The sequence below is a fragment of the Eptatretus burgeri genome, chromosome 15 (assembly GCF_056783735.1).
Source record: "Eptatretus burgeri isolate ZD-2024b chromosome 15, Ebu_testis_v1, whole genome shotgun sequence".
Classification (NCBI taxonomy): domain Eukaryota; kingdom Metazoa; phylum Chordata; class Myxini; order Myxiniformes; family Myxinidae; genus Eptatretus; species Eptatretus burgeri.
Genome location: NC_140975.1, coordinates 57783960 through 57799385, shown reverse-complemented (window position 1 = coordinate 57799385; position 15426 = coordinate 57783960). Strand labels below are relative to the sequence as shown.

General features: G+C 39.7%; 1 protein-coding gene across 5 annotated transcripts in view; it reads left to right on the top strand.

The window, feature by feature from the left end:
* Positions 1 to 15426, top strand: part of LOC147012259 (MAP/microtubule affinity-regulating kinase 3-like) — a 185236-nt gene that overhangs the window by 97467 nt on the left and 72343 nt on the right. For all 5 annotated transcript variants that reach the window (XM_085856141.1, XM_085856139.1, XM_085856143.1 and 2 more), the window contains 3 exons: positions 2554 to 2619; positions 7395 to 7465; positions 13095 to 13151. In XM_085856141.1, coding sequence (XP_085712267.1) covers positions 2554 to 2619; positions 7395 to 7465; positions 13095 to 13151 — 194 coding nt within the window. The remainder of the gene's footprint in view (positions 1 to 2553; positions 2620 to 7394; positions 7466 to 13094; positions 13152 to 15426) is intronic.

The window sequence follows — 15426 nt, the reverse complement described above, 5'->3', positions numbered from 1 at the left end:
ATTCAGTTTATCTTCGACAACATGCGACAACACTCACAAGAAATTACAGGTCAATTGCTATACATGAACATATGCAAAAATTGCATGTTTTTGGGGGGACATGTGACTACTAATTGTCTTGTGACACCTGAACTGTAAGTCCGATTTGGATGTACAGTAATACCTTGACATACGAGTTTAATTCGTTCTATGACCGAGCTCGTAACTCGGTTTGCTCGTATATCAAAAAAAATTTCCCAATTGAAATTAATTAAAATACCATTAATCAGTTCCAGCCCCCCCCCCAAAAACACCCTAATTTCTTTGTTACGTAGTTTAAAAAATGAGAAATGTATTTATAAATAATTAATACAAAACATAATACAAAGATAATAAAATAGAATATAAATAAATAAACAGGTTTTATAAAGTGTATTTACCTTGGAGATGAGATGACTTCGGCTTACGGAAGATTCTGGTGGAGGTGGCGGTGGAGGTGGTGGTGGAGGAGATAGGCAGAGGAGATTTGAAGGTCTCATCACACTTTATCGCTAAACGTAATTGATACAATTATTTTTTTTTATTCACTTTATCGCAAAACTTAATTGCAACAATTTTTTTTTTTAATTCCCTTTGCCCGTTACACCAACTCGACAACACGCACTCCACGTTCATGTTTTGCAATGATTTCACACAATTTCAAGCGACATCATTCGTTTCTTCTTAGCACTGTCCTTTGCAGTTACTTTTTGAGGACTCATGGTTGAGTTACAACAAAGAAATTTGGCAAAATAACTGCATCAATGAAAAAACAAGAGCTAAACACAACGCAGATTACTACGGTACGACCCTACTCAACGAGATAACCAAGAGAACTGAACGAGTGAGTGGCGGGAGATGCGTGAAAAGGCGGGAGATGCGGGTGTTCGCTTGCTTGGCTGCGCGCGTCTCAAAGCTCGCTCCACTCGTAACTTGGATCTAGACTCGTAACACAAAGCAAACAATTGTCCGAGCAACGGCTCGTAACTCGGAATACTCGTAAGTTAGTGCATTTGTATGTCAAGGTATTACTGTATGTGGTATAAAAATGTGCGCAAGACACTAGAGAAAAAATCCATGTTGCTAAGAAATCCCCAGCAGTTGTGAAAAGTGTTGGGCGCTGGGGAGCACCCCCTCCCCCGCCCCCCGCCACAGTGCAGTTAGAGGTAATGACCTTGGTTTTAAATGGTATCAAACTGAGCAAGGTGTGAGGCAGTCCAGCCAGCCCAGAGGCCGGGGAGAACAGTACTCCATCAAGCTGCGGATGAAGCCCTTTTTTGGATGAATAGGAGTTCAGGTGTGCCAAGGAAGGGCTTCACAACGGAGGATGGTTTGAGGATTTGTTGGTCAGCAACTGGATTTGTTGGCCAACTTTGAAATGTGGGTTGTCCAAGAAATATTACTGGCTGATCGTGAGACCTAGGAGTTTGAATGACTGAACTTCCTCAAGAGGATTGTTAGAGAAAGTGGATAGGAGGGTTTGCTCGATGATCCTTTTGGAGAGAGAGAGTTAGTGTGAGAATTTGTCTGAAAATTTTTTTTGCTTTAGGTGCATACTGTTTGCCAAATAGCTTTCTTGCCTAATATTTGAAAAGTTCTGTAACAGTCATCTTATTAATTAATTAATTAATTAATTAAATAATTACTTTATTGCTTTTCTTTAGCTTTGTAATTTTAAAGGTTGATGTGATGGGTTTTTAGGTCATCTCTACCGAGATGACCTAATAAAGCCGGACCAAATGTCCGTCCGTCCGTACGTCAATTTTTCTTTCCGATCTTGATGAAACTTAGTATGAGGGTAGAGGTCGATGAGTGTTGCACGATACAACTTTTGTCCAGGTTCAAGGTCAGGGACGAGGTCACGTGGTCACGTAAGTTATAAAAATCGCCATTTTCAAAACCTATCTCGTCTGCCATTCTGCAAGATATTCGGCAACTGTTTATTAATTATGATAGTAAAAAATATTATCTTGTATCTAACCGGACAGAGTTTTGAATTTCCGTCCCGTTTGGCCGCCACGTAACCTGGAAGATGGTCAAAAACACCTCCCGGTACAAAGAAAACTTTTTACTTCCGATCTTGATGAAATTTGGTATGTGGGTAGAGGTCGATGAGTGATACCCAACGACATATTTTTTCCTGGATTCGAGGTCAGGGTCAAGGTCACGAGGTCACGAAAGTTGTGAAAGTCGCCGTTTTCAAAACCTATCTCGTCTGTCATTTTAGGAGATATCTGGCAACGGTTCATTGATTATGATCGTAAAAAATATGATGGAGATGACCGTCACCCTCACACGGGGGTAATTTTTTTGGCTTGTTTTACGTCAATTTCCATTTTAAGATTGTGCCAATTGAGGATCCTGCCTGTTGACTCAAAAGGCATTTGAATTTTGAATCTCGACCTGTGTGCCATGCTTGCTGGTGCTTAATATTAGCTGGATTGTCTTATTCGAGAGTTTAGAAATCAATCGGATCCTGCAAGCTTACGATATCGATAGATTAACAAGCTCTTGTTTTTGTTCTTTTTCTTTCAGTCAAGTTATTTGAAGTGATAGAGACTGAGAGGACATTGTACCTCGTTATGGAATATGCAAGTGGAGGTGAGTATTTGATTTTCAAGTTTGTCATCATCCATGTTGAACCTACTTTCAGACAACCTGCTTGTAAAACCTTAAAATATAATCCAGTGCATAGATATATGTATTTGCATTCATTAGCTTTTGGGGTTGGGTGGGGTATGGGGGGGGGGATGTAAATATGCGAAATGCTTTCTATCGATCCCATTGTGTGCATTGTTTGCTGGTTGCTTCACCACCTGCACTGTGCTGTGCCAATGATGCAGTGTTTGTGGAGATCAGGACAGGATGAGAACATGGTGTTGTGGTTTGCAGTTAGGGTGGCTGGTTTGGGATCTTAGTGTCCTAAGTTTGAGCCCCTGTCATCCGTTGAATTGACAGCAGGTGGGGTTGACTCAGCCCGTCATCCTTCTGAAGTTGTCAATGAGCACCAGTGTATTGGTAATAGGGGCATTGCTTCAGCGCCACAGCTGCACCCTCTCTCAATGATGCTACCTATAGCCTTGTGCTGCATATGAAGGCGGAGGAGGATAGGAGCTTGGAATTTGGTCAGGATTCTGGCACACAATGGTTTGATCTTTTTGAAGTACCTTGTGATCTTTAACGTCCCCCAGTGAGCGTGAGATCACAGGACAGCTGGCTGCATGTCTGTTTCAAAAGGATGGTGAGTTTGTGGTGCAGCACCCTTCCTGTAAAGTGCTTGGGCTTGGATTGAGGTTTTTTTTTCAAGATTGTATTATATCGGTAATTTAGCCCGTACAATTCAAAAAATTTTCAGTTCCATGTGGACTTACCTTGAAAACAATTTGGAGGAAATGACGTCCATAATAAAGGTGAGTTTTGAAAAGATCAAGCCCAGGTCGGCAACGTGACGACTGGGCTGATTTTGTGACCCTGCTTTGAAAATTAATTTATGGTTTACAGGTAAGGAGAGGAGAGGAGTTGTTTTGGAGAGAAAGAAAAGAGTGAACCAAGTGAAGAAGTCCAGAAACTTTTTTCCCATCAGCACCTGGCCACAATGACTCAATCATTTTAAAACGATGGACTGTCTCTATTTGTGAATAATTTCTTACAAAAGTTGATGTCACAAATGAATAAACACAAACTAGCAGTTTGTGTTTATTCATTCAGCTGTTTATTCATTAGCAGTTTGTGGTTCAAGTTTGTATTTTGGAAGTCCACCAGGTTTCTTCTCAAACTTTTCAAAATTATTTTTAATATCATCGATCATGTTAATTATTAAAAAGCAAAATTACAGTTCTCTTTTGATTGGTACATAAAGCATGCTGCCTTCCGAACAATGCCGATTTGTTTTCATTTGCCCACCATGTGCGTCTGCAATCCAAAGCCTTATTAGCTCATTCCCCCCCGTGCAGCGGGAGACAGTTTTGTTGTGTGTGCGCCATAATCAAAAGCTTTTGTCGTCATTTGAGCTTTTACTTTGTCATCAAATTTTCAGCAACGCTTTATTATGAGAATATGGAGAAGACAAATTCATAATATGGTCAAAAGGTCAACGGCACAAAAATCATCGATTTTCATGCAATTGACCTAAAATTTTAAGAATTTGCTTATTGGGTTTCTGAATTCGTTCACCAATCAAAAGATAGAAGCCGGTTGTTTTATTTTTTGGTCAAGGATGCAGAAGATAGTCATTTTTCGTCCGATTGACCTGAAATTTTAAGAATTTGTTTATTGGTAACTAAATTGGTTCACCAATAAAATGCTGTCAACCGATTGTGAGGTCAAAATTCAAGGTCACAAAATCATCAATTTCCATCTCATTGACTTGGAATTTGAGTAAGGTTTGCATATTGGGTCACTGAAACCTATTGCTTTTGAGGTCAAAAAGTTAAGGTCGCCTAAAATCGTAAATTTTATTTTTTATTTATTAGCTGTTTTCGTTATGTTTAGCATATGAAAGAAGTCCAAATACAAAGCAGATGCGGACACTTACTATTTTTACTTAAACCATATGCTTCTCTGAAGGTTTGCAACACTGTACTGGTATATTAAATTTCTGTGATTAGTTTTTCACAGTGGATATTTTTATTCATATAATTTTTGCTTGCATAAATATTTTACATTTTCAATGCATGATTGCTCAATACTTCACATCATAGTGAACTAGAACGGCACTTGGAAGAGTGCATAACTTTGCCAGGCTGAACAGTTTGTTTTGTGTCCCACTGATAAGCCGTACTTGAACCAAAATCAAATCGGCTTGTTCTTGTCACCTAACCGACTCATCTACCTAGTTTTGTTATAACCCATCCATAACCCACAACTTTTTCAAATATCATGCTATATATAATTATTGGCCCATCTCAATGGTGAAGAATCACTTTCAAAATTAAAAAAATTCTGGTACCCGGATCTTCACCAAAATCAAATCGATTCGTTCCTCCCCAAAGTGCAATATCGTTATCATTTTTTATAGTACTATCTAGTTCAGTCCATTATTACCACGTGAAGCGAAAAGCGGGCTGGTGTTTGGTTCGCTTCTGTCTTTCTGTCTGTCCTGTCTACAAACGTCAGTTTATGATCGAGGAACCACTTAATTTCAATTGTAGTTTGGCAGCAATTTGTCTCTGAATTGTTTTCCGATCACACATGTGCAGAGAGGAGGGAAGGTTTTTTTTTTTTTGTTCCTTTGTCTGTCTGTCTGTCTGTCTGTCTGTCTGTCTGTCTGCCTGCCTGCCTGGCAGTCAAACAAAATTGTAAATTATTCCAAACAGAAACGTACTGTTAAGTACGTAATGAAGGTCACAAACTGCAGCCATATGAAGAACTTTTTAAACTGCAGCCATATGAAGAACATATGAAGAATGTAACATTTTAAATAAGGCAGTGTATAAGACGCTGCATCAACAGCAGTAAAGTTATGGAAACAATTTTTCCTATGACTTTTACAATCTTTATTTTATATTACTTGAACACGAAAACACAAATCACCTTTTTGCCACTTTCAAAACCCTTCCGTTTAGCAGCGCTTGGACAAAATATTTCGGCATTTTACGTTGATCAAAATTTTTTTCCGCTCTAAAACCCCGCCCATGTTATTACCCTCACGAGAGGAGAGGGTGTTGCATTGGGGTCCGTTTGTTTTTGTTTGTTTGTACACACAGAACATGAGTGTTTTTTCTCTGCAACCGCTTGCCGGACTGAGACGAAATGTTCAACATCGGTTGATTACTCATGTAGAATGTTTTAATGATAATTATGATGTCATAGGTCACATGGTGTGGCAGCCATGTTGGGGAAAAAGGTAAATTTTTGGCCTCTATCTTCAAAACTGCACCAAGGAAAAATATTTAACTTTGCACATGGCAAGTACTACTCATGGGGAAGTGATTTTTATTTTTAATAATGATGTCGTTGGTGCCTTCGTTATGACGTCATCATTGCATATGTAGAACGCTACATCTGATCAGTATGAAAAAAATTTGAGGGTCATTTTGGGATAAATTGGTCCACAGAAAGAAAGAAAAATTGATGTATTTTGTATTTTTTGAAAATAAAAGTTTTTGTATTTGTATGCAGCCACAATGTGTTTTTTTTTTTACATCAAAAATCTTCTCAAACGGTTGAACAGATTGAGGCGAAACTTTACACGTATGGCCACCTATCCACGAGGAACAAAAGGTTCACACACATGATGTCATCGGACACATGGTTTGGCAGCCATATTGGATTTACCCCAAAACTTATTTAAAATCTCCAGAAAAACAAGACAGATCGAGGGGAAACTTCACACACATGTTCCCTGAGCTTTGGTGATACCAGGGTATTCACAAATTGATAGGTTACATGGTCTAGCAACCATATTGGATTTGGCGAAAATCTTTATTAATTTTTTTTTCTTCTTGAACTGCTTTATCAATCGATGTGAAACTTCACAATTATGATCTAGTAGTGATGGGGAATACATGTTTTAAATTTCAACCTGATCGGATGCATGGTCTGGCACACAGAATTATTTAATTTTTCATGTTTTATGTATTTATTTATTTATTTTAATCTTTTGAATAAGGCTCACTTGCCTGTACTTGGATGGTTTTGAGGATAGAGTAGTAGCAGCTGAAACCCAAATCCTATCCAGGTTCCTCCTGATGACTCCATCTTTGCTTTTTGCTTATTCAGGTTCCTTCTGATGACTCCAATGCAGTACTGTACCTATTTGGTCTTCCATTTGATTTGAATTTAATTTATTTTAATACCTTTCTGAATTCATCTGAATAACAATAAACGTCATGGGTCAGGGTCAAGTGTCCGATCAAAGCGGGACTTTTTGGTACCCAGGAAGGAAAAATGGTAAACTTGGAAGGGGGTGGGCTTATTAATGGGGGGAGGGTGGGGGGGGAAGAAGTGTTTGACTGCCAGTCATCACTGCCAGCAGTTATAAAGTGGCAGCTAGAGTTTTGTCTCTTATTAATTACGTACCACACCAGTACGCAAACACCACACAAAATATACCACACAAAACTATACAAACACCACACAAAACAAGTCCTGGCAAGGGTCTGCAATCTCTGATTGCTCTTTTTCTTGTTGGTGTCTTGTATTGTTTTATATTTTTTCCTTTTGGTATATTATTATTGTTATTATTATTATTATTTTTATTATTATTATAATATTTACTTCTGGTGTAAGGTGTTCTATGAACTCTCCACTTGTGATTTGGAATGATGTTAATTTGCATTAAGTGGATGGATAAACCTTAAGAGAAATATCCATTTATGGGTTGGCTGTTGTGTGACCTGATTTGAGTGAATTGAGCATGGTGTGTTTGCTTGCAGGAGAAGTGTTTGACTACTTGGTGACCCATGGCAGAATGAAGGAGAAAGAAGCCAGGTCAAAGTTTCGCCAGGTCAGTCAGGTGTGCACGCGTGTGCGTGCATTTATTCTACTCATAAACGGTATGACAATTTCCAGTGTGAGGCAGAAAATTTTGTCATGTTCAAATAAGTTCTGAATGGAGAAAGTCCTTGCAGCAATATGAAATTTAGTTTCATGTCATCTATCTACAATTCCAGCTGTGTGTGTGTGTGTGTGTGTGTGTGTGTGTGTGTGTGTGTGTGTGTGTGTGTGTGTGTGTGTGTGTGTGTGTGTGTGTGTGTGTGTGTGTGTGTGTGTGTGTGTGTGTGTGTGTGTGTGTGTGACCGCTGTTTCTCGACAACCACTGGTCCGATCTAATTGAAACTTGCCAGATATATTGCTGGGGACCTGAGCATGTGCCTTTTCAAGGTTTGATATTCATCGGACAAGTGCCTCCCAAGTTATGGCCATTTATTTACCAACCAATGACAAGACACGTTATTGCGTGGGCGTGGCCGATGGGGGAAGGGAAGCTCAGCCGCGTTCCCCATTACGGGTTACAATGTACGGGCTCCCGGAGAGTGATGACTTCGTGTATTCTAATAATTTCTCGATTTCTTATGCACATTTATAGATAAACACAATGCCCCAAGTTATGATCGTTTTCATATTAGACGGTGCATAAATTTCGGTAACATCAGAGTGAGCTGGTATGCTCCGAACCAGGAAGTAAATTTTTTTTTTCTCTCTTCTCTTCTCTTTTTGTTTTTCCTTGCGACGACATTGCGAAAAGGTAAAATACGTTGGCGCTAATCGAATAATTGGCCATTAAAACCTAAATTGCGAATAATCATAACTGATATGCGAACTTCCGGGTCACGCACGTACGGGCACGCGAGAGCGAAGAAACGGCCTGTGTGGTTGTTGTTTCTTGCTCGCGGTTGGAATATTTATTTATTTATTTTTAACGGGCATGTACTAGTGTAATAAATGGGCAGAGGAGTTCATATGATGCATTTAAACACCATATAAGATGAGCCCTGATTTTGGAGTTTTTCTTGATGTTTTTGTTTTTTTTGCTTACATTGTCAGGGCTCGGAGAAGAGCTAACACAGAACATATAACAAAGGGAGCAGGAGACTCGGGGCAAGAAAGAGAAGCACAAAACAGTAGGAAACAAACATTAGAATGTAAGGGAGAGGGATGGTACATGTGGTAAACAATATGGATACAACAGGGACTTTCAGGAAGGAAAATGGGGAATTTGAAGGAGGTGGGTTTGGGGTGGATAATCGGGGGTAGAAAAGTTCATGGTTTCAGATGGGGGAAGATATGAGGTGGTGGTGAACAGCGGTTTTGAAGGCCTTTCGGGAAGTGTGGGATTGAAGAGAGTGTGGGAGTTTGTTCCAGAGGTGGGTAAAAAAGAGGAATGAAAGAGTAAAGATGAGCAGTAATTCTTGATTTTGCATTTTCACGAGAAGGGGGTTCCTCGTGGACCTTGAGTGCTCTATGGAAATATAGGGGGGGCAGAGCACAGACAGAGCAAAAGTGGGGGGTGGGGGGTCAAGGGCAGAGAGGAGACTGCAGAAGACAGAAAGACCTTGAACCTGCCTGCAGTGAGAGTGAGACCCCCAAAGACTCAGGTTCATCGCAGGACATACCAGTGATCCTAAAAGCCTTGTTTTCCACAGCGTCAAGCCGAGCTAGGTGTGGGGAAGGAGCACCAGCCCAGAGGGAAGAGCAGCACTCCATCAGGCTGTGGATGAAAGCTGTGTATGAAGTTAGGAGCTCAGGTGTGCTGAGGAAGGACTTTGCACGATGGAGGATGCCCAGTCGATGACTGGCTTTGGAGGCCAGCTTGAAAATGTGGCTTTCCCAGGAAAGATCATGGCAGATAGTGAGGCCCAAAAGCTTGAATGACAGGGCTTCTTCAAGAGGATTGTTGAGGAAGTAGATGGGAGAGTGGGTGAGGTGTTTCCAGATGGTCCTTTCGGAGTGAAATAGTGAGAGTGTGAGATTTGTCAGGATTGAAAGACACGGTCCAAGTGTTTGAACAACTTGTGATTAAATTTTTTTTAATTTTAATCCAGATCTACAGAGAATGAAGAGGTTGCTGCCTGCCAGTCTGAGGGATCACATTGAACGGCAGAGGGTGGGGTCATCAGCAAAGAGATAAACAGGATTTTCCCAGAGAATTGGAGAGATCAATGATGAAAACCAGAATATGCACAGGGCCCAGAACTCTGCTTTTAGGAACTCCAGCCTGTACAGGAAGAGGAGATGAGAGAATTCCATTAAGAGCCACTATTTGACTGCGATAGTGGAGGAAGTCTGCGAGCCATGAGTGGAGATTGCTTTGGATACCATAAGAAGAGAGTTTGGTGAGCAATGTGCGGTGCCACACCCTATGAAAAGCTCACGATATGTCTCGGGAGATGGCTCTGATTTCATTCTGATAGTGAGGACCTCCATCCATTATTGGGAAAGCAGAAGCAGCATGTAGAGTGACCTGGTGTGAATCCAAATTGACAATTGGAAATCAAGTCATTGGAGAAGAGGAAGGATTTGATGTCGGAAGCGATGATGGATTCCATGACCTTGCTGATTATTGGAAGCTGGCTGATTGGTCTGTAGTTGCAGGGATATGTTTTTTGCACCTTTTTTATGCAGAGCAGTAATATTTGCTGGTTTCCAAGCAGATGGCAGATGACCTTGAGCAAATGAGAGGGTGATTAGAACAGAGAGCGAGGGTGAGCAAAAGCAGCACAGCAAGTTTTTAGGACACGTCGGCTGATGCCATGTTGTCCAGTTGCAGTCTGAGTCGAGGTTTGACAGTAAACTCTCCACCTTGTCGGGAGAAAAGGACACAGAGTTCAGGAACAGCTGGGTAGAACTGGGTAAGGTGGATACAGAAAGCGTTGGGTTTGGGACACAAGAAAAAAACTGCTCCTGACAAAGTAAAATGGTGCCAAATTCTCACACATCAAGGGGCAAATTGAGTTACATGCACTTAAGTAATCATTCAAGGTCAGTATAACTTTTTCTTTTTTTAATACAGTATCTAAGGCTCATAGTGGAGCTGCTTTTCACATTGACATACAGTAAACCCTTACATATCACGGGTTTGAATATCGTAACTTTGTATTCTCATGGCCAACCTCTTTATGGACCCATTTAATTATCGCAAGGTGTCATTTCGACCAATCACAGTTTTTGAGCCGAGCTGTGATGGTTATCTCGCAACACGAACATTTTGCGCACTGTTCAAAATGGAATAGCGCTGAAGTGTCGGACAAAAGACAAAACTAATTATTTCATTACGTTTGCCACCTAAGGTGGAAGGAGGTTATGTTTTCACCCATGTGTCTGTTTGTCTGTGTGCAGTATATCTCAAAAAGTTGTGGACGGATTCAGATGAAATTTAGTGGACAGGTTGGGTGTGTGACGAGGATGAACTGATTAGATTTTGGTGAAAATCCAGATCCGAATCTGGCTGTAATCTTTTTTTGTGATGTTTCATCATTGAGAGATAGCTCCAAAAACGATGTATAGCATGATATCTCAAAAAGTTGTTGCCGGATTTGGACAAAACTTGGTGGACACATTGGGTGTGTGACGAGGAAGAATTGCTTCAATTTTGGTGAAGATCTGAATCCAGATGAGTTATTTTTTTAATTCTTAAAGTGCTTCTCCATCATTGAGAGATGGGGCCAAAAACTATATATAGCACGATATGTCAAAAATTTATTGGCGTTGATATGTTCCACTGAATCGGGCATTGTGTGGTGGAGGTATGTGCTTCACCGAGTGCCATTCTCATTTTAATTGTATTTATTCGTTGCTTTACAGAGCTGCATCATGATTTATAAAGGAAACACATTGACAGATTACAAAGGAAAACTATTCGAGAGATTAATGGGAGATGAATGGTGTGGGTGAGAGGGGGTAGGGAGGGGTGGGGGGGGGAGTTTAATCTGCTTCAACGCAGCAGGAGACTTCAGCGTAAAGCCGATTTTATATTTACAGTATTTCAATTGTGATGTGTTTATTTTTGGCTGCCGCCAACCCTCCTCAAGATTTTCTCGAAGCCCAGGAACCGAAACCCCTTATTCCCTTTGGAAATTAGTTTTGAATATCGCAGTATTTTCCAGGAACATAACCGCCACAGTATTTATGGGTTTACTCAGACAAATGCATGAGACACAACGTAGCCACTGAGCTTCGGGGAAGTGCCATCATAACTCGGAGATATCAATAAGTCACTTGGGCCAAGTCTCGATTCAAGTCTCGAGTGAAGTCTTTAGTCAAGTCACTGCAGTATTACTTCAACTTGTGTCAAATACCACATTTACTTATAAACCTTGGGAGTAAAGTAATTAAGACACAGGATTTCATTCATTACAATTTATGTTCTGAAAAGCTGTTTAACTCTTCTTTTTATTTTTTAATTTGTCAACCTCATCCAGTAGACATTTTTTGCTTTGTTCCCAGAAAAAACATTTTTACGTTAAATTTACTTCTCTCATCTACTTGAATATTTGTTCATGATACGAGACGAGTTAGTAACCTCAGCTTACGTTTATATGGTTTACACATAGAACCAAAGCATTCAATGTGGAGATTAATCAAGCACTTGCCTTTTTGTATAAAAAATTATGGGAAACAACTTTTGACATATGTAAAGTGGAACATTTTCGCATTACTGTATTATTGAAATGGGGCTAAAAACAAAGAAACAAATGTAAAATGGGGCTTTATATCCGAATGAGCGAATGTTGGGAGCATTTTGCACCATCATTAATAAATTAAAACCACACAAGTGCAGCCCATAAGGGCAGGCTGGTGATCGGCCATCATCGCATGCACGTAAAGAAGTAACGGGTAAGATTTTAATAATTTGCTTGTATATTTATTATGAATGTTAAAATGAAAAGTATAACTTATTAACCTAAATTGGTGTCTTTGAAGATACCGGGAGTCCTCGCTTAACGCTCAGAATGCGTTCACATAAAGTCGAGTGTTTTGTGAAAAAATGTAAATCGAAAACGTTTTTCCCATAACTGAGGATGCATTCCTGAGGAGTAATTTTTGGTCATCCCAAGCAAACTAAAGTGAATACTAAAAACGTACGAACTTCATAAATTCATACAGAACATAAATATACGCATGGCTGAAGTTGAGCACGAAGCTGATATTTTGTCATCGAATCCTATTTCCTTGAAGGCTTGCTTCCTAAAGAATGCACTTACTTTGACGTACCACTGTGCCTCGTGTCTGTATCTTTCCTTTCTGCTTTGCTAATGCAGTGATTGAAATGCTTCTTTGTGAAGGACAAAAATATCGAGGTAGGACACACTTCCTGTGTTGTCTTTTCAAGGGTGTATTCCAAATCCAATTTAGCATTTACATTCAATCTTCATACAATGCAATTAAGAAGCCACATCCAATTTTATGAATACAAATAGATCTTCAAACACCAATTTTTTTTTTGGGGGGGGGGGTGAGGGGATTCTGACCTAACTGCAACTTATTTTACTTGCGTGGTTTTGCGACAGAAGTTTCCGTTGCAAGAAGCGATTCATGTTGAGGTTTTGCGTTTTCCAGGCTGACTCGGGATTTACATGACTACTTGTCCCACAGGTTCTTGAGCCAGGCTGCTATTTATCCATGTGTGTGCACAGATTGTCTCTGCCGTGCAATATTGCCACCAGAAGCGCATCGTCCACAGAGATCTCAAGGTGAGCGAGCAGCTTTATCCCTGCAGCGATCTGCTTGTGGTATGTTATCATGACTTGGCATGGACCTTGAGGCCACTGAGACACTGCTCGGTGTTGAATGCCTTGTGGTCTTGTGCCATTTCCTGCATATATTTTCTCCACTTTCACATCAACATATACCTGCACGGTGCTTTACAGTAATTCATGTTTACAAAGTGATATTTAAATGTAATGTCTTCATTGTGTTTAGCATGTTTTTTGTTGGCATTCTCGCTGTTACTGTCCAAATTGTGTAATGTCCTTGTGTTGTTGCATTGTGTACTGATGCAAAGCTGATCTGCCTGACGGATACATGTATTCGAATGACATTGTTGAAAGTGAGGTCAACATTTGTTTTTATTCAGCTTTGTCCTCTATCCTAATGTTTCAATAAATGTGCGTTTGGTAAAGCATTTGAGACTGCATATCCTTTACATTAGATGTGTTTGGGAGAGGAGGAAAGCAGTTTGGTGAGTGGAGGACAGAAGTGATGTTTATAAATGTTCTAAATGCGTCATGTTGATTGCACGCATTATTAAAATGCTAATTTTTCACTCGCAGTGGAAATGCAAACAAAGCAATGAAATCCCAATCACAGCTTGATGAGCTGATTGCTGAGTACGAAAGTCATGCATCATATTCATGTGATGGGCAGTGGGGGGTGGTGGTATGATTACTCGAAAGTGGAATGGATGGAGGATGATTAAGTCTCCATTATGGAAGAAGAGTGTGTTTTTCCGAACTGATTCTGATGTACCATACTCTGTTGCAGAGCGTCAGTGCAGCAGAAACATTTTCTTGACTTGGGTTATGCTTTGTGGTTTGCCATTGCCTTCACATTTGTAGTTGGCACAGGAATTTGGAATTTGTTCGAGGGTGCCAGCAATGGCTCCCCTTCTCGTGAAGGGCATTGTGGCATCATTAACATCAAGCAACTAATGCCGGCAGATGGGATGCCCAGTTTGCATGTGAAACACCGGGATGATAGTTTATTGCTGTGTTGGGATTCAAACCCAGGCTAGACAGCATAGAGGTGATTGTGTGTACCTCCAGACCGTCCTGCCAGTCCTTTTCCCTAACCCTAAACTTGTATAGCTACGGGAAGTTCCCAAATGTAAATGTTAATTCATAAGCTATATATATATATATATATATATATATATATATATATATATATATATATATATATATATATATATATATATATATATGTATATACACACACACACACACTAGATGACCCGTGAACCCGTTGGGTTCCCATTGTGACAGTGGTTGATAAAAAAATAATTTCAAGAAAAAAAAAAGAAAGATGGCTCCAGCGAACTATACCGCTGAGGTTGTTTGCATTGATCAAATTCTCCCGAAGAGTACTTGACTGAATCGGGAATTGAATTTTTTATAATTTTTTTCGTTGCCCGATTTTAATGAAACTTGATACTGCACACCGCAGGAGAATGGTGAGTAAGATGGGCGGAAATTTTTTGTGCTATCCTGCACCATTTTGGCTGTAGTTTGGGAACATACATACATACAAGATGAGAGTTTAATACTATATATATATATATATATATATATATATATATATATATATATATATATATATATATATATATATATATATATATATATATATATATATATGTCATGCGCCGCATTACGACGTTTCGGTAAACGACGGACCGCATATACGGCGGTGGTCCCATAAGATTATAATGGAGCTGAAAAATTCCTATCGCCTAGTGATGTCAGAGCTGTCGTAGTGCTGCCAGTCATATAAAAGTACAGTATAGCACATACAATTATGTACAGTACATAATACTTGATAATGATAAACAACTACTGTGTGGCCCCGTTATAACGCGATCCATAAAATGGTCCATAAAATGTTCGTGGAAAAAGTGGGGTCGCGCTAAATCGGGATTCAAGAAAATCAGTGTTCAAACTGACCCATTGGTGACCTCACATCCTAAAACACCCCTATTTTCACCCTATTTGACCCGTTGCTTTTGCACGTTTACCTTCAAGCAAGTAAATTACCTTTGTTATTAAACAATTCCCCATTAAATTGTTGTTGCAGTCGAAATTAAAGCACATATTAGTTTTTAATAAAGCTTTTTATGTTGTTAAAACATTCGCACTGTTCCAAAAATATATCACACAACTGACAGGTGCTCGTTTCTTCATTTGTAAATAATATATCATCGATGCAATGATTATTTATAAAATCCAAACGCTGTTTATTCACCTTTCTATA